This window comes from Callionymus lyra, chromosome 1, assembly GCF_982586985.1.
Source record: "Callionymus lyra chromosome 1, fCalLyr1.hap1.1, whole genome shotgun sequence".
Taxonomy (NCBI): domain Eukaryota; kingdom Metazoa; phylum Chordata; class Actinopteri; order Syngnathiformes; family Callionymidae; genus Callionymus; species Callionymus lyra.
The window spans coordinates 6,607,163-6,624,931 of NC_141818.1; the positions used below are offsets into that span (position 1 = coordinate 6,607,163).

The following is a 17,769-nucleotide window of genomic DNA, read 5'->3' on the forward strand; positions in this document are numbered from 1 at the left end:
CTTGTTATAGTTTTGAGCTGAGCCAGAAGACAAAAATCTCCATTTAATTTCTTTTCTTAACTGAGACCTACAAAAGAAAGTTCCATTTTTTTTTTCTACTGGCATCTGGACTCTCACCTTGAGATAGAAGTTAATTCGTCCAGAAGAGACTCAGACTAGAGCCACTGATCTTTCGGAAGAGAAGCCAATTGAAGTTTGTTATTTAGCTAGAAATGATGAAACGACTGCTGTCCACTAGGGGGCACTAGACTACCTCGCAAATTTCCCTACCATGATATCTCCTACTGTCCTACTCCTCTTCATGGATGTAGTAAGTAAGTAAGTAAGTAATACTTATTTATATATTTTATTTATTTATATAGCGCTTTTCCAGACCAGGGTCACACCAGGGTATACGTGTCATATTCCCGACCACTAGGGGGCAGTGTAATCCATCTGTGTGTACAGTCAGAGGAAGCTCAAAAACATTTGGCAGGAAACGTCGACGTGGAAACGTAGCTCGACTGGTTTTCGGTAAAGGCCGCTAAATAGCGAAAACGTCTTCACCCGCTACAGCTAGCGATGCGTGTTTCCTAGTCTAAAGCGCGAACCACTCCCGATATATATCTACCCACGAAAAAAAGCCCCTGGAACTGATAAAAAAAAAACGCAGGCTGGTCCGACGGAGTTCATGCTTTGGCTGACGACAGAGTTACGGGAGTATTTGGCCGAAGTGCAGAGCACACCTGAGCACATGCACGTGAAACACTCGTACAGAGGACCTGGCATGCACACGCGCACACACGGATGCTACAGAACAGGTGTCGGGTCACAGTGATGGTGCGGCACGTGAGAGTCATGCAGGTACGACGGGGGGTGGGGTCGTTGGGGTCGAGGGGGTCGATGTAAGGCAAGTGGCGGGAAATTTAAAAAAAGAACCCCGGGAGGCTCCAGAGTTTGGCCCCCGTTCTGAGCGGTACATTTTTGAATGCTAAGATAGCTAGCCTCTTGTTAGCGGTACGTAACAACAACTTTGAAAAATCAGAAACACAAATGTGGCTTTTTTTTTTTGTACAGCGAGTGTAGTACGTGTGAACACTAGACGCACAAATGATCATCAGCGTCGACATGACAAAAAGTTTTTTTTTTTTTAAAGAACCTTTAAGTCCTGGAACAATAACCCGAGCATCTCGTCTTTTTGCAATATTTTTAAATTACCTTCATCACTAAATGTTGCTGGATTTGAGATTTCTTTTATGAATGATTCAATAAATTAATAAATACAAAATACATTTAACAATTTTCGCTCATAATCAACATTATTTAATTCTTTTGCCCCCTTGATGTTTGTTGTTTTTTTTTCAACATGAAGACACCATGTCTGCAGAGGGACTCGTGTTAGCAACTCATGCTAAAAAAAACTAAAATCTTTATGACCAGTTAGCTTCATGCATGTGTTTTCACTTTAATATATTAATAACAAAAAAATAAGTCAAATTGTATATGTTTTTAAGACACAACAACACAAAAAAAAGGTTTTCTCAGGGGTTTGCACTTATTTCAGTTTTTTTTTAAGTACATATATCTTTAACATACCTTCACCTCAAGTCTTCACGATGAGATCGTGGCGATGCGTTGAAGCGCAGAATCATAGATAAGTTGCCATTTTTTTGTATCATTATCCTCAAATTTGACATGATAGGCAAAGATGCTAACGCTAACTAGCTGCACATTAATAGGGAAATCATCATATAATGATTTAAGGTTTAAAAAAACCCTCCGATGACGACAATGACAAATGTTTCCGGTGAAATGTTTGTCAGTATTTTGGGAGGGAACCACATCTTCATGCTTGTACGTCTTTTGTCCTCCCGGTAGGACTGTCGGACCGTCTTCGAAACACAGAGTACATCACAGGAGTAACATCTCGATCATGCAGTCACGAGGAGGCGGTTTCGTCACGCGTGATGGAGGAAACAAACCACGAGCAGAAGCAGCAGAAATCAAAATAAAAGAAGCAGGTTTTGTTCTTTACAGTACAAAATTGGCACAGTTCCCTCGAACCCCGGGGCGTCCTTTCCGAGTCCTCGTCCGCGGCCCTCCGGTCGGTCCTCGTGGCCCCCTACGAGCAGAAGACCCTGAGAGAGCGAGACAGGAGGAGGTTACTCATCGATGACAGATTTCCAGGCCAGAAACGGGCGATCGTCTGTGATGCATTATGTTGCTGCTTAATGAGCCGCGCTCGCCCTTGTTTCCCTCCGTCATCTAATCTGAGAGAAAAAGATGGAACGCCGCCACTCACACTTCTCGCTAATCCTGTCGAGAAACCCTTATCAGCGTTTCTATGGCAACCAACGCGGTATCGAATTAGCGAGTGTTTTTTCTTCGAAGTGTTCTCGACATTTGCTCGAGACACATCAGATCTAAGGGAGAACGGGACTTTTGGGGTCAGAAAATAATGATGGAAAGAACACATTTTAGTTTTGTTTATGTATTTTCTGTAAGTTTCTGCTTACTTCACCTAATGGTGGGGTCAGCCCTGAGAAGTTACCAAGATTTTATGTTAAATATTTGATGATTCACTTTTTGGAAAATAAACAAAATTGCTCAATTTACAAGACAAAAATGTATTATCTTTATTTTATTTAAAATGTATTTTAATTAATTAATATTTTTCAATTTATTTTGTAATTTAAAACATATAAAACACATCATAGATTCTGGAATATTAATCTTTGGATTTATAATATAACTATAATATAATAAAACGTAAAATTTTATTATAATAAAAAGTTACATTACATTAAAAGTTACATTATGCAACTCCCCAGAAAAACAATTGACCTCTTAATAGATAATGGAAGTAAAAGAATATGAAAAAATAAATAAGGAAAAATAATAAATAAGACATTTTAAAGTATCATACATTTTCACAAAAAAAGTATTTGTTTTGAAAAAGATTTAAATCAATTTTCAAAAGCTGGGAATAAAAGATTTAACTAAATTTGAAAAACAAAATGCAAGAGCATTCTTTTCATTTAAAGCAAAACAAGAAGGGTTTCCTGATATTATTCAATTATTAATCTAGAGTTTGGATTAGTGCGGATCAATCATGGTTCTTAACAAGTACTATTTCTTTGAGATTGTTAAACTAGTTAAGAATAAAAGGTTAATCTTGACCAAAGCTAATTAAAAATGAAACAGCAGTTTGTTACTTTGAAAACGAAAGACTCCCTTAAAAACAGCTTCTAAGAAAAGTCTTCAGAAAAAAACTATTCTTGAAAGTTGAAGATTATCGTTTTTTCGGGCAAACTTCTCATCGAACGTGCTGATTCATTGGTTTTATTCTTCTCTCGGCTCCAGCAGCTACTTGAAAATGGCTCTCATTAACCTCACATCTGGCGGGATTAATTTGCCTCCATAAAAAAAGAAGAAAATGATTATGACGAGCACGAAACCAACAGACGCCACTTACTCATCAGAGTCCTTTTTGCTCTCCTCGATGTAGGCGATGGACTCGGAACGCAGCCGGTTGGTGACCTCGTACGTGCGCAAGGTGACGCCGAAGATGTCCTCGTGGTAGCGGTTCTCGTCCTGGTGGGAACACAAGAGGTACTTAGAAAACCCACCCAGTAGGAACCGACTTCAGCGGCACCGACAGGGGTCATTTAAGGGGTCGTTTGATTCGGACTAAGCGATGCACACGCGTCATAATCTGGTTAACTTGTCAGTGATGCTATAAAGAGCTCGAACTGCAAAGTATTGTAACTCTTAACGTCACTCCCCCCAAAAAACCCATTCACACTTCCTTCGCTTTTGCATCCCATCAATCCTCCAGTGCCGCGATTCTCTGCCCAAATCCATCAACGCTCACCCTCTCGTCACTCTGGCGCTCCCCCACACTCGGCATCTGACGGAACATTCGTTTTACATTGTGACTTCCATCTTTGGCTCCTGTCAATCGTTCACTCCATCCATCTGTCACTGCCTGCTTGGATGTGGTCCGGGGCGGCAGAGGAACCGTCTCTCTGGTAACCGTCTCCCCATGGGGGTTGCCGCCTTGTTCCAAGGCGAGACAAGAGAGCTCCTTTTTATTCTTCAACCAGGTGAGTCCTCCTGCCTTTGAGGCTTTCACGGCAGGCGTATGACCCTAAAACAAGGTACATCCGAACCTTGACCCTGCCCTCACAAGCGTATTACAGTCCCCATGTTGTGGACTCCAGAATACCCTACACATAAGTGCTGACCCATTTACTAAGACTGCCTGAACCAGCGGTTGAGTGTACCACTTCAAGGCCATTCTCCTTTTGACAGCTTCCCAACCTTTTTTTTTTTTTTTTTTTACCCGCGCGCTGACGCATCACCGCAAGCCCGTGAATTGACAATGACTAAGTGCCACTATTTCCTCACCCGGAGCTTGCTGATGAAGAAGCCGGCGTCCTCCAGGCTCATGTTTCCCCGCTGCTTGATGATCTGCTGGACAGTCTTGAGCACGTCTCCGGCCATGGTGACATCCCCGCACACGTAGATGTGTCCGCCCTCCTCCCTCAGGCACCGGTACACTGTCTCTGACAGCTGCTCGCGAAGCACGTCCTGAACATATTTCTGACAAGGAGGGAGAATCGTGAACCGTGGAAAGAGATATGGGACATGATGATCCTTTCGTTACAATGACCCAGATTGCCACATGATGTCAACTCCTAGTGTCTTGGCTTAAAGTACCGATGAAGCTGTTAAAAAAACAGGCTGGAAGAAGTACCTTTGGTTTGCCAGGTTCTCTGGAATAAGCTGTGAAGAGCTCCTTGAACACGTCCTTGTTCTTGGCCTGCATGGTCTCCTCCTTGTAGATGTGGTCCATCTCAGACTGCCGACAGCCAAACACCAGGACCATGGGGCTTGATGCCACCCCTATAGATCAGCAGAACATCATGAGGTTATGCAACACTACTGGATCAAAAACAAAAAAGCAATAGGCCTAAATTGGTGGAAATTGAAATACTCCATGGTTTAAGAGGCCCCCCGTCAACAGACTTAGCCCTTCTTAAAAGAAGGGGTTCTTCTTTGTTGCAAACTACACATAACTGGGGCGGGTGGCTTGTGTTTAAGATGCAATTTCATAGAATACAAAAACAGCCACACAAACCTTTGTGTTCCCGGTCATAAAGTTTTTGTTGCCAGAAGCTTCGGAATGGTGCGATGCCGGTCCCAGGACCAACCAGGATACACGGCGCTTGGTTGTCTTTCGGAAGGTGGAACGAATTCGCTCTGACGTATAGAACATAAACAATGAAAACCAGAAGTCCTCGGCGGACTAAAGCTTTCGATGCACTCACCCTCGAACGAAACAAGGCACCATCTCTCCCTTCTCGATCCTGTTGAGCCAGGATGAACACACTCCATGGTGGATTGGTCCCTCTCCATCTAAAAGGAGTGATTACCAAGCAAGCACTTTAGCTTCTTTTTTTTTCCCCTCCTCATCCTCCTACTCTCTATGAGTACAGAAACTAAATTGAGAAGAGTGGCCCTTGCACTAACTCCAAGGCGAGGGCTATTTTGCTCTCCTTTGCTCCCACTCTATCAGAAAATGACAGTAATTTAGCAGTATTGTACACAATCATTGGAGCATGTTTGCAAGATCATGGAGCAATCAGTAAAACAACGTAAAAGAAAACCTCCTCCTAGCAGGGCTGCGGCTCTTAGCTATCTAACCAGAGTGCCTCTAATGCTACACCTACAGGAACTATAGTTTTCTACCTACCTCTCATGCTGACATGATGCAAACATCAATACCATAGAGCCATGACCAGGATCAGATTTGCAACAAAAGTTTTATGATGTCTTCACAAAAGGTACAGGGTTGTTCATATAAGACCTCTTAAGTGGGGATGTATATCCCTTTATCTGGTACCGGTGCCAAACTGGTGCTAGTGTTTAAAACAATATAAGGAGTTGTGTTCCAAGCATTGGACCACAACCACTGGGCCGAGGACCAGTCTATAAGGCATCTGTTATTACCAGGTTACCATATTTTCCGCACTATTATAAGGCGAACTTTCAATGAATTGCTTATTTTAGAAGTGTTTTCATAAATAGTTTGGACGGGATTATAAGGCGCATAGAATAAAAGATACAGTCAAATGTTTGACTGCGGTTGTGTTATGCATCCACTTGATAAAGCTGTGCTAAAGGGAATGCCAACAAAACGGTCAGATAAAGTCAAACTTTATTAGGCGTTCTGACAACTCCGTTCACTCCCATCGTAACGATGTTCAAATGATGTTTAAAAGGTTTCAAGCAGCAGCGCGTGAGACTGGTGTTGTGAGCAGACAAATGTTGAGGGAGCAGCAGTGTGATTTTGAGTGTACAACAACCAAGACACACTCGCTCAAAGTGGTGGAAGTATTATCACTCCATAGCCGTCCGCCATGATGTACGTGCGTCGTAAATCCCACCCAGTGATGACGGAATGACGCAATCCCGCCAGATTTTCTCTGAAGTCACACCTGGCTTCAGTGTTATGGTGAGATGTAATCTTCATAGACATTGTATTTTTCCCAGGCATGCCATTCTATTTTATCTGAAGTGTCTCCACTAGATGCCTCCCTAAAAAACAACAAGACTCAGTTCTAGATTCAAATATCCCAATGAACCTCGTAAAGTGTTTTTGGACCGGAAAAATGAGCTTCTGCTGTATTTAAGTCCTGGTAAATGCTTGTGGTCCATCAAATACTGTCCGATGTTTCAATCCTCCTGTGAAGGCGCTGAATAATCCAACTGGGTCAAAGACTCTCTGAAACGCTTGCGATTGGACCAGGTTCATGGCAATCTTTGCAATTCCATGGATCTTTTGTAACACGACATAGGCTCTCAAGCAGAATTAAGGCGTAACACTTGACTTCTCCAGCAACTTAAAGTAATCCACATCTTTACTACTTTTCCAATCCACAGCACCATGACAGATGACGGCATTATACTTACTTTTGGCTCGGTAGGAGACAACTGCAACTGTGAGGTGGATCTCTCCCGGGTGTAGGTCAGGCGAGGAGCTGATGGAATAGTAGCGAGCTTGCAGGAGTGGCAGCTGGGTTAAAAGCAGCGTGGAGGGCATCTGGATGGAGGGGAACTCTTCCAGCACCTCAACAAGCGTGGAGTTGTTGTACCACTTCCATTCTTCGTACTCCTGGCGGCCCTGAAACATAGTAAGTAAGTGAATAAGTAAGTAAGAAAGTAATATTCGTAGAGCACTTTTCTAGACCAGGTTCACAAAGCGCTTAAACAACCAAAACAATACCCAATAAAATATATACTTTAAAAGGTCAAGATAACTCCGAGACAAACACAGGAGTCTCAGAGAATCAGGGAAAAGCCTGCACGAATAATAGCGTCTTAAGATGTTTCTTGAAGGAATCACTAGACTCCATCAAGCGCAGAGACAGAGGAAGTTTGTTGCAAAGCTTAGGAGAAACAGCCTGACAGACCTCAGAGCCTGAGCTGGGGTGTAAGGCTGGATCAGATCACTGATGTAAGGGGGAGCCTGACCATGATTAGATCCGGAACTAAGAACCTGAATTTTAAAGTTGATCCTGAAAGAAACTGGAAGCCAGGGAAGAAGATATTTAAAGATAGGAGAGATGTGAGTTCTTCTACTAGAGCGGGTCAAAATTCTCACTGCAGAGTTCTGTATCAACTGCAGGCGAGACAGCTCCTTCTTTTGACTTGTTGACAGTAATGGCTTCAGGGAAGTTTTTTTTACAGGTGAGTCAAATGAAATTGCAATTATAGCAACTTGAGAGAGCTGTGGACACCATGTAAGAGGGGTGACAGAGAGAGACACCAGGAGTGAGAGCGAGTTTGTTCCTATTATTAACTACTATTCCTAATCATTAAGACTCCAAGACTCTTAAACCAGGGTTATGGGGGCAGCTCCTTTTGTGTCGCGACTGATCTCACTTGTGCCATCGCTGGTTGATGGAAATCAGGATCTCAGCAGCTAAAACTAGTTAATTTAACCTGAGTAGAACTCCCCACAAATGACTTCAGTCGAACCATCAGAGAAACCATTTTACGAGTAAACGTTGAGAACGTGTTCAACATTTCGCTTAAAGACGTATTAATAGTGAAGATGTCCACACACAGCCAAGCGGCTCGTCCTACCTTGCTGAGGAGCTCCAGCTTCTTCTTCTGTTTGTCGTTGGTCGCCAACGCTGCGAACTGCTGCAGCAACACAGGCGTCGGCGGCGTGGTGATGTCCAGGAAGTACTGGAAGGCCTGGTAGATGGTGCAGGGCGGGATGCGGATCTCGCTGGTCCAGTTGCTGATGACGCCTGTCGCAAAATATTTTAATAGAAGTGAGAACTTTTTAACTTGAATATTTTAATTCCTGATACTACTACAAATACACTGAAAGTATAGTATCATTTTAGTGAGATTTATATCAAATTATATCAAGTTTTTTCAAGAATAAACAATTAAATTTAAATTTGATCAATTATACATAAAATGCATTATTTGTAACATTTATTTTATGAAAAAAAAGAAAGAAAGATCAAGAACGATGTTTTATTCCTTTTCTTTTCAGCCTAATTTATACAGATAATGTGTGTGTGTTTTAGAATATAATGCTAATATAATATATGATAATAATATTATTTCTATGGATATATTTTCTTATAATATTAAAATGAATTTAAAATTTGAATAAATAATAAGTTAAAATGTGAAAAAACAACTGAAATGATGTGGTTTAATTGTTTATTTTTAAAGAATCCTATTTGAAAATAATAATTACAAGATATTACAAATACATTTAATTAAAATGTAAGTAATTTTAATGTGCTAAAAAAGGTTTAAATTAAATATAGAAATATTTTTAAAAGTAATAAACTAGTAATAATCTTGAATTTTAATGAATAACTATGGTTAAGGTTTTGTATAAAATTATATTTTCACTGTTTACGTCGGAGAGATGTGGCCTGAGGCGACAGATCACCCACCGAGCGCCGTGTTCCTCTCCTCCAGGAACTCCAGCTTGACGATCTGATTGACAGGAGGAGCGTCCTCCAGCTTCTCTATGAGCGCCGTCACCAGGTCCTCGTGGTTGCCGGGGAAGATGCCCAGATGGTCGCCGGGTTTGTACTTCAGACTGTCTTGGTTGTTGGTGTGGAGCCGCACAAAGATGGTGGAGCGACTGCAGGAGAACAGGAGGCGTGAGGTTTCAGAGTTCACAGAGATCCGAGGTGGGTCACTCACTTGGACTTGTGGCTTTGTAAGTTTTGAGACTCCAACATTTTGGCTCCGGAGACCTTCTTCTTGTGGACGCTGTAGAGAGCTGTGTGAGACACGAGGATTTTATTATTGATCCGTGGAGCTCTATCAAGCGAGAATCAAGTCAGTGATCATTTTTAGATGTTTTTTCTATGTTTTTAATCCTCTTTTAAAGTCCAATTTTTAAGTTTCAACGTCTACTTCTACTGTTTTCTCCCCCCTTTTTATTTGTTTTTCGCCCCTTTTCGTCACTTTCTTCAAAAAAATGTTTTTCAGTTTATTTTTCCATTACTTTCTTATTTCCTGTTCCTCCCACTGATCTCTTTAGTTGAATTGTTTGGACAAAAATCCATCTTTTTCTCGTGTTTAAATACAATTTAATACAATTGACCATTTTAAAGCTGATTTGACATATTTTTAAGTCTTTTTTTTGGGTCACCTTCTACTAGGGATGGGCAAAAATGCTAGTTACAGTAATAACTCAAGTTCTAAGATAAACTTTACAAGTGCAATGCAGATTTCAGAAATATTTCAATTTTCAATTAAAAAATAGCGTCAGTTTGGTCATAGCTCGGTACGCTAATGACATGTGAGATAAAAGTCTCCCACGGACTCACCTTCGGTCAGCTCGGGTGCCTCGGCCATGTACGTCAGTCGGTACTTGCTCTTCTTCCAGCTGCGGTCGTTGCTAATCAGCGAGTCGTTGGCCTTCTCGATGTTGACGTCGTCGCCGACGCAGAAGACGTCGCAGGCCGCCTTTTAACGCGCAAAGACATCGTGAGAAAGGGAACGATGGTGTTGGGAAGAAGACTCAAAAGTAGTGTCAGAAGAACTTAACAAAAGGTAACAATAGGAGTCGCCTTGGAAAGTAGCCAAAGATTGACTTCCTGTCTCATTTGTCGACATAACGTTTGACTAGCAGTTTGCTAAGATGTCTCTGGATGGCTCCCTCAATCTTTAACAGCTATCTGTAGCACCTGGACTGTCAATAGACTACAACCCCTCATCTAGTCCAAGTCATAGAGGGACCTCCTTATATGTCAAGAAGCAGCATGTCAAGCTAGCTTTCTACCCTACCCTTACGCTTTTCTTGAAAATCCCAGTCAGGTGGACTTCTTGCTCAACTAGAACGAGAAGTAGTTTAACACAATTTAACTGACAAACCTTTCCCTGAACGCCGGCCCAATTTGCCTGTTCCTGAGATAGGCTAGTAGTTTAAAGATGTATGAACACATCGAAAAGCGCTATATAAATATATATTACTTACTTACTTACTTACTTACATACAAAACTAGCTCACAGGAAGCTATACTTGTCAGCGGCTAAGAACCTAGGCAAATGCAATTTGCTTCGTCTGAGGTCAAGAAGTTTTCCAGAAGTAAATTTGAGTCTGAGAAAAAGCATCCACTTTCAACTTTTTAGCTACTTTCCAGCGACTCACAACACCTTCCATAAACGCAATCCCCAACAACTTCATGTCGAATAAATTCCCTGGAGTCGAAGGCTTGTTAGCGGTTAGCGAGTCACCGTAATATTTGAAAAACATTCTTGGTTAAGAAAAGAGGAACCCGTTTAACACCAGGAACCGTTAGAAGAAACCACCAGAACCAAGTCACCCCAGCGTCCACTTACTTCCTTTCCATACTCTTTCTCTACTGCGCACTGGAAGAGATGTCAGTCTTGTTTACTCACAGATTTTTATTCACTCGTTTTTTTCATGCCTGAACCACTTGTTTTGTCATGTAGTGTCACAATTCTGAATCATTTGGATATTTGCACTTTTTGGGCTTGAAACTCTCAGCAACATCGGATTTGTTTCCTAGTCTTTGAAGTACAAAATCTAAACCAGGAGAGAGAGTCTGAGAAACATCTTGTTTAATTTGCCCTTGAAGTGAGAAGTAACCAAATAATGAACTCCATTATAAATGTGTCTGGTTCTGGTAATTGATTTGGCTTTTTATTTGAGCTTCGGGGGTTTCTTGCATATTTACTATTTTGCATTATTTTTGGTGTGTACATTGTCACCTTATATCCAAATATTCCTGCAGGAAATGTTTGCTTCTTGTCATGTTTTTTTCTTTTAAACCAAGTAGTAACTTTTAACCTTTGTTGCTGAAAATATTGAACAAATAAGGAACACTTAATCCAGCAATTAATCAGTAGATGTCTAGAGTAAGTACAGGGCTAGAATAGTTCCGGCTTAAATGGGTAATGAAAAGAAAATATTGGCTGAAAAAAATATTGGATGTTAAAAACAACATTGTGGTAAAACTCGCCTTGAACTTCAAAAATGTCACGTTACCAAAATTAACATTCATCAGTGTTTTTGGGTCTCACCTTGAAAACCTTCTTGGCCCAGGTCCTGAAGGACTCCTCCTGGCCGCACAGCTCGTCTCCCTCCCCCATGCGTAGGATGCGTTCCCCCCCCAGCTCCTCGAACAGAGTGTCGATGGCGTGGGCAAAGGCGCAGAAGTGTGGATAGGCCCTGGAGCCAAGGCCAAACGCCGAGAACCTACACAGACGATCGGGTACTTTCAGATCCTCTCGAGTTCCCCAAACACGAGAAAACATCCAAACAGCCTGATGTGTTTACAAACTCTTCTCTGATTTAGTTTCGCTCACATCTAAACATTTGTTGAAACCTAATCAGCTCCACGAAGTGTGGTTTTCTTGCAAAAAGAAAACCTCAAAAGGGTTTGATGCGTACCTGACATTGGCGAGCGGTCCCGTGCTCTCGAAGTTCGCCTTCGTTTCTGGTTCATCGCTGGATGACTTGCGAGTGTCGGAATACGAGGACACACTGTTGAAACGGACTTTGTAACTCCTGAAAGAGAAGACACAACCATGCTCAACAAATCCTGATATCAACAAAAGACAACAACGTCATTTGCCATTTTTATAACGTGCTTTATTATTTGCTTGGTGGTTGTGTTTTTGGTTAAGGGATGTTTTATATTTTGCACACTAGGTACTTTGGAAGTATTTGCTTTGTTTTTGGTTTTAACTTTTTCATTCCTGCTTTGGTGTAGTATTTTAGGCTTTATGTTTTTGTTTATGAGTGTGTTTGAATGCATTTCTCTTTGGGTTACAGTTTGGGGATTTTGTTTTCTGCCTTGGACCTGTTTATTTCTTTCTTGGGGTCTATTTTTTTGTGTTTATTTTCACAAAGTTTTCTTTTTGGCTTAAGGGATTCTGTTCTTTTCATCACGCTTTTTGGAGGCATCATCCCTGCAACAAGAAGTGGACCTGTATCTGATTTTTTTGCTCTAGAGTCAATTATGTTAAGCACTTTACGGATCTATCTTTGTGGTCATTAATTTGTTCAGTAATTAAAAGAAACTAAACCCTACTTCCTGTCTTCCATGTTGGATGTCGGGTGACGCATCTCCATCAAGGCGGCAGCAAACTTCTGCAACGTCACACATTTCGCCGTCAGTTTTCTGTCTAAAAACACCAAATCTTAAAGCGACAACACACACACCTCTCCGTTTTCAGGGGGATCCCCGTTTCCGAAAGTACTGGTCACCACCAACACCAGCGTCTCGTGCTCCAGGTCCACTACGTCGTACTCGTCCATGGACATGACCTGCGGAAGGAAACGGCGTTACACGGGGGCGGAAACGCTCGCTGCAGTTGTCTCGAGGACTCTTGCGAGATGGATGTGTTGGAGTGTGTAAATTAAGGCTGAACAAACAGCCGTCGGCAGGGAAGGACGTGGGAACAACTACTCCGTCTTCGCCCCTAACGAGACCGTAATGCGCTGCTACTCAGTGAGCGTCCCAGAAGTCGACCGCCCTGCGTTTGTCTGCCGTTGCTTAAACACAACTTCAGGCGTGAGGATGAAAACAGGGTTTAACACCACAACAACTGGCCCCGGGGGGAGATGCACACAAACACACATGCATGACTCTCTTCTTGTGCGATTGATCACAGGGGAAAACAGGAAGTGGAATATGACCGGGAGGAACAGTGCACAATGTGCGATTGAAAGCGGCACGTTATTCTAAATCTATTTCTTCCCCTGAACAGATTTGAAACAGGCGGGGTGCTCCGGGGTCTCGTCTTAAACGACTGCACCGCTCAACGCTCCGATGGTTAATTCTCGCCTGTGACCCGCGGCGCCGCATGAGAGGAGAGAGGAATGTGACAAAAGACACTATCTTCTCCCTCTTCTTCCTCCTCCTGTCTTGCCGCCTGTGCTCAGCTGGCATCTGCTCGTCTTCATCAGCGGCGGTGAGTGAAGCACGCGAGATCGTCTCCGTTTGATTCCCTCGTTTTTCCCTTCAAAAGGTGATGCAAGGAGGGGGTAAGCGTACCCGTGCGTCGAAGGCGTGCTTGAAGATTTCACACAGGGTTTTGGCGTAATCTTGAGATTTGCCCGTCTCCGTGGCGAAGAGTATCGTGGCTTTGACCCGCTTGGCCATCGCCTGGCCCATGAGCTTGGCGGAGAACTTGACAGCCCTGGGGAAAAGAGAAAGATTGCAAATTGAATCATCCGAGGACAGGCAGGTTCAAAGCCTTCGCAGGGTTCCTCGCTTTCTCCACGCCGTTGGACGGCAATAGAAATTACCTTTCTCGTCACATCCTCCAGGCCTTTACATTAAAAGAGGCACATCTGCGGCACACCGGCACGTGCGCACATCATCACATGGCAACTCTCTGTTCACGGCTGATTCAACTCACTCCCTTGACTTTCTCCTCCACAACTTCAACTCCATCGAAATAAAAGCACTCACTTGGCCAGCTTCTTAAATCCGATGGCTCTTTTCTTCGTGGGCGTTCCATTGACTCCCTTCCACACGTGAGTGTTCCAAGGATCCGCCTGTTGCACACGGATACAAATCATCACATTTCAAACGGTTAAAGATCCTTCACACACATTTTCAATCTTCCTGTGTAACAGGGGAACTTTTACATGCTTGAAATGCTACAGTAAGAAAATCCAGCTAAGGCTTACATTTCGCAACCCATTTTTCAAACTACCTCAACTTCTGGAAGGGTTATCCTATACATGGATGAAAGTCAACATAAAACATGGTATAATGGTCGAACACTGATCAGACCTGTACGTGTTTCAAGAGTTAAAACTCGTCCTATGAACAACCAGACACTATCAAAAGGTTTCTAAAACCAGCATTTAAGCCTTACAAGTTAGTCATTTGATATATACAAACCTTGTCTGTGGCAACAAGATCGTAGCTAATATGTAAAAGCTCTTAAAAAGGACCTAGAAGGTCATTCTTATTTTGGTAATCTTGGAAAAGCGTCGGTTTCGTTCGACTATGATTAATAACCCAAGTGCTGAACTCCTACTCCTCAAGGCTAATTGGTAACAATAAAGACTGTAAGATAACAACGTTCATGGAGACGAACGGGGAGAGAATGTTGTGTCAGAGTCTTGGAGGGAAGATAATGCATCTTCATTAAAAATATGGATTTGTTATTTTTAATGGTTCTAGCCCTGCAACCTGAAACATTAATCTACAGTATGTTGAGAATCAGCTCTTTTAAGGGGTCCTCATATTTTTTCCGCTCTGAAATCCAGTCAGCCTGTGATACTATAGGATTCATTGCGCATGTTCACCTGATACTCGAAAGAAGGGGTGAGCCTGTAGTTGAGCATCTCCTGGTGGAACACCGGCGTGATGCTGCCGGACATCGGTGGAACAATCCACACCCAGTCGCCCGGACAGCCTCCTCTCACTCTGTACTCGTTCTCCATGTGCTTGATGAAGGACTCTGTGGCAGAGTGGTGGTCTACGATGGTCGTCTTGGCGGTCTGTGGATGTAAAAAACATAGTTATCCATGACTTTAAAAATTAGGGGGGTGGGGGGGTGGGGACAATCCGGCCTTACCTGGAAGCTATGTAGGACGGCAATGTTGATCTCCACCAATGCCTGGTCTTTCCACAGTGAGGACGTTTTTCTGGTATCCAGAGACATCATTTTGGCGACATCCTACCACAGGAAAAAATAATGTTTTTGATATTAGAAACAAGCTTAGCTTTGCTGCCTTTAGCTTTATTCAGGCTGGTTTGTGAAATTATCTTTAACTAATGCGTGACCCAAAAATGTGCCCATATCTCTCAGATTACTCCCCCGCAGCTTTGACTAATTTCCTCTTCCCAAATTTATAAACGCTGATTCTAGGAAAAACATGAAAGACAGCAGCCTCGTCACAAAGACGGGGGTGCAGTACCTCTAGGATGTTGTAGCGTGAACTGTCGCAGAAGTCCCGTACGCCGATTTCTGTGCCCATGTACCAGCCGCTGAAGGGGCAGCCGGTGAACTCCAGTCCACCGATCTCCAGCAACATGTTGGACACTGCGGGGAGAGCGTACCACTTAAGCGCCAGGTCCTTGAACCACTCAAACCTGCAGAGAAAAGGAGGAGGGTGTATAACCGGTTTCAGTTACAAGTCAAGACTCAATAGACGCATCACAAGGCACTGCACGGATTAAGCGAGGCCTTTAGCTACAGTTACTCTTTCCTCTGCTCCCCTGCAATAAGCTGATAAGAAAGTTTGCTGTACTATTGCAAGAGCTGAAGCTAAGCATCATGTAAAAATTGAGATACTGTTGGTGGTCACTAGAGATATAGGACTTGTGTTTCTACAGAGAAACATCTGATTACAGATGTCAAGCCCCCTCCAAGACCACCAATCAGTTCCATCAATATATGATGTCACTGCTCTATCATCAGCATAACACAAGCTCTTCAAGGTGTTTTTTTGCCCCTACCTTACTTCCTAACTTAAGGAACACAAGAATGAGAGAAAGCCAAAGCTAACACATCTCAGTATTTTCCCTCAAGCTGAGTCTGTCTCTGTCTCCTTCCTAGATCTCATTAGGTCCTCTTGAACCCTCACAATGGTTTTTCTTAACTTATTTTGTTTTTTACTAAAAACCTTTTTAGTAAACCTTGTTGCTAAATGTCCATGCAGCTTGTCAAGCTGAACCTACCTCTAAACTAACAAGTGTTACATGAAATTAGAAGTTGCTTTCTGAAGAAAGCCTGTATCGTCAAAGTACTACAACCTTGTAGTACAAAAACCCTCAAACCCATTGTACACCTGTGGCAACAGTGCTTTGGAGAACCAGTACCGTATTTTTCCCACTATTAGGCACACCAGATTATAAGGCAAACCTTCAATGAATGGTCTATTTTAGAACTGTTTTCTTAAATAGGTTGCACCAGATTATAAGGCGCATAGAATGAGAGATACAGTCAAACGTTTGACTGCGATTGTGTTATGCATCCACTAGATAAATCTGTGCTAAAGGGAATGTCAACAAAATGGTCAGATAAAGTCAAACTATATTAAGCGTTCTGACAACTCCGTTCACTCACATGGTAACAATGTTTAAATGATGTTTAAAAGGTTTCAAGCAGCAGCGCGTGAGACTGGTGTTGTGAGCAGACAAATGTTGAGCGAGCAGCAGTGAAGTTGAGCGCGTGTATGACAGCTACAGCGTGCATGTATGACTTGTTGAACGCACGTGTATGACTGGTTGAGCGCGAAGCAGAGGGATTTTGAGTGTACAACAACCAAGACACACTCGCTCAAACTGGTGGCAGTAATATCACTCCATAGCCGTTCCGCCATGATGTGACGTACGTCGTTAATCCGACCCTATGATGACGTAAAGACGTAATTCCGCCCACGGTGTGTCGGCTCAGTCGGCACAGAGTCATCAAAGTGTTCGTAAACAAGTAACCCACCAGGTAATGTTCATATATAAGGCGCAGTGTCGTTTTTTGAAAAATTTAAAGGCTTTTAAATCCACCTTATAGTGCGGAAAATACTGTATATCTAATCCATCATTATTATTTGACCTGAAATACATCATCTAAAATTATTTTCTTCTCAATGTAGTCAGGTCAGTGTCCGTGGTAAAGCCTATGTCTACTCTGTCGGGTAATGTGAGGAGGGATCATCTAGTTGGCTGTTTCCTCGACAACGTTGCGAGGGGTGTCAAATCAGTTTTAGACAAACACATAGACACGAGAAAAGAGTGCGAGCTTTGCTAATTCAAAGCAGCAACAATGATAATTTATATATATTTTTTAAACGCTACATTGATCCAAAACAACAACAACAACTCTGTTTTTGTAATTAAGGTTCGCATGCAGCCAAGCAGAAGTTTAATTCACAACCCTGAATAAATCATCTCATTTAAGCAGTCGAGATAATTCATTCATCAGCGGCGAAGGAACTCGCACTAATTAGATGATTCAACCGACGAATCTGCCGATCCATTAATTATCGCCCGATTGCAGCACCGTCACATTCCAGCGCTTCATGGCCAATTTGGCTCTTAAAACACTTCTCTTACACATGCTGTGAATTGAAAGCAACTCCATTTGAAAAGAGTACTGAGACAATTAAGAGTGAAGGGGGCGTCGGACGACGAAAGCTTGCCTGTCACACCTGCAATCTGTGAAAAAACATGGAGGCGATAAAACGACGTGACAAATGTTCTGGCTCGATGTCAAACTGTCGCTTTGTGTTAACAGCAGCCTGAC

The 17,769-nt window shown here is 42.6% G+C and overlaps 1 protein-coding gene across 2 annotated transcripts in view; it reads right to left on the minus strand.

Annotated features, from left to right (window-relative positions):
- Positions 1-413: 413 nt before the first annotated feature.
- The window catches only part of nos1 (nitric oxide synthase 1 (neuronal)), a 33,261-nt gene continuing 15,905 nt past the window's right edge, over positions 414-17,769 (minus strand). Inside the window, exons 10-29 of one of the 2 annotated variants that reach the window (XM_087790307.1) lie at positions 15,443-15,617; positions 15,100-15,201; positions 14,828-15,022; positions 13,980-14,065; positions 13,560-13,704; positions 12,725-12,829; positions 12,594-12,652; positions 11,951-12,067; positions 11,581-11,755; positions 9,861-9,999; positions 9,229-9,307; positions 8,973-9,166; positions 8,134-8,303; positions 6,958-7,168; positions 5,313-5,400; positions 5,123-5,244; positions 4,739-4,887; positions 4,390-4,584; positions 3,455-3,573; positions 414-2,117 (exon numbers count right to left, since the gene is read on the minus strand). In XM_087790307.1, coding sequence (XP_087646433.1) covers positions 2,102-2,117; positions 3,455-3,573; positions 4,390-4,584; positions 4,739-4,887; positions 5,123-5,244; positions 5,313-5,400; positions 6,958-7,168; positions 8,134-8,303; positions 8,973-9,166; positions 9,229-9,307; positions 9,861-9,999; positions 11,581-11,755; positions 11,951-12,067; positions 12,594-12,652; positions 12,725-12,829; positions 13,560-13,704; positions 13,980-14,065; positions 14,828-15,022; positions 15,100-15,201; positions 15,443-15,617 — 2,641 coding nt within the window. In that variant the 3' untranslated portion in view covers positions 414-2,101. Of the gene's footprint in view, positions 2,118-3,450; positions 3,574-4,389; positions 4,585-4,738; positions 4,888-5,122; positions 5,245-5,312; positions 5,401-6,957; positions 7,169-8,133; positions 8,304-8,972; positions 9,167-9,228; positions 9,308-9,860; positions 10,000-11,580; positions 11,756-11,950; positions 12,068-12,593; positions 12,653-12,724; positions 12,830-13,559; positions 13,705-13,979; positions 14,066-14,827; positions 15,023-15,099; positions 15,202-15,442; positions 15,618-17,769 lie in introns of those variants that run through there. The other variant, XM_087790308.1, reaches the window with a different exon arrangement.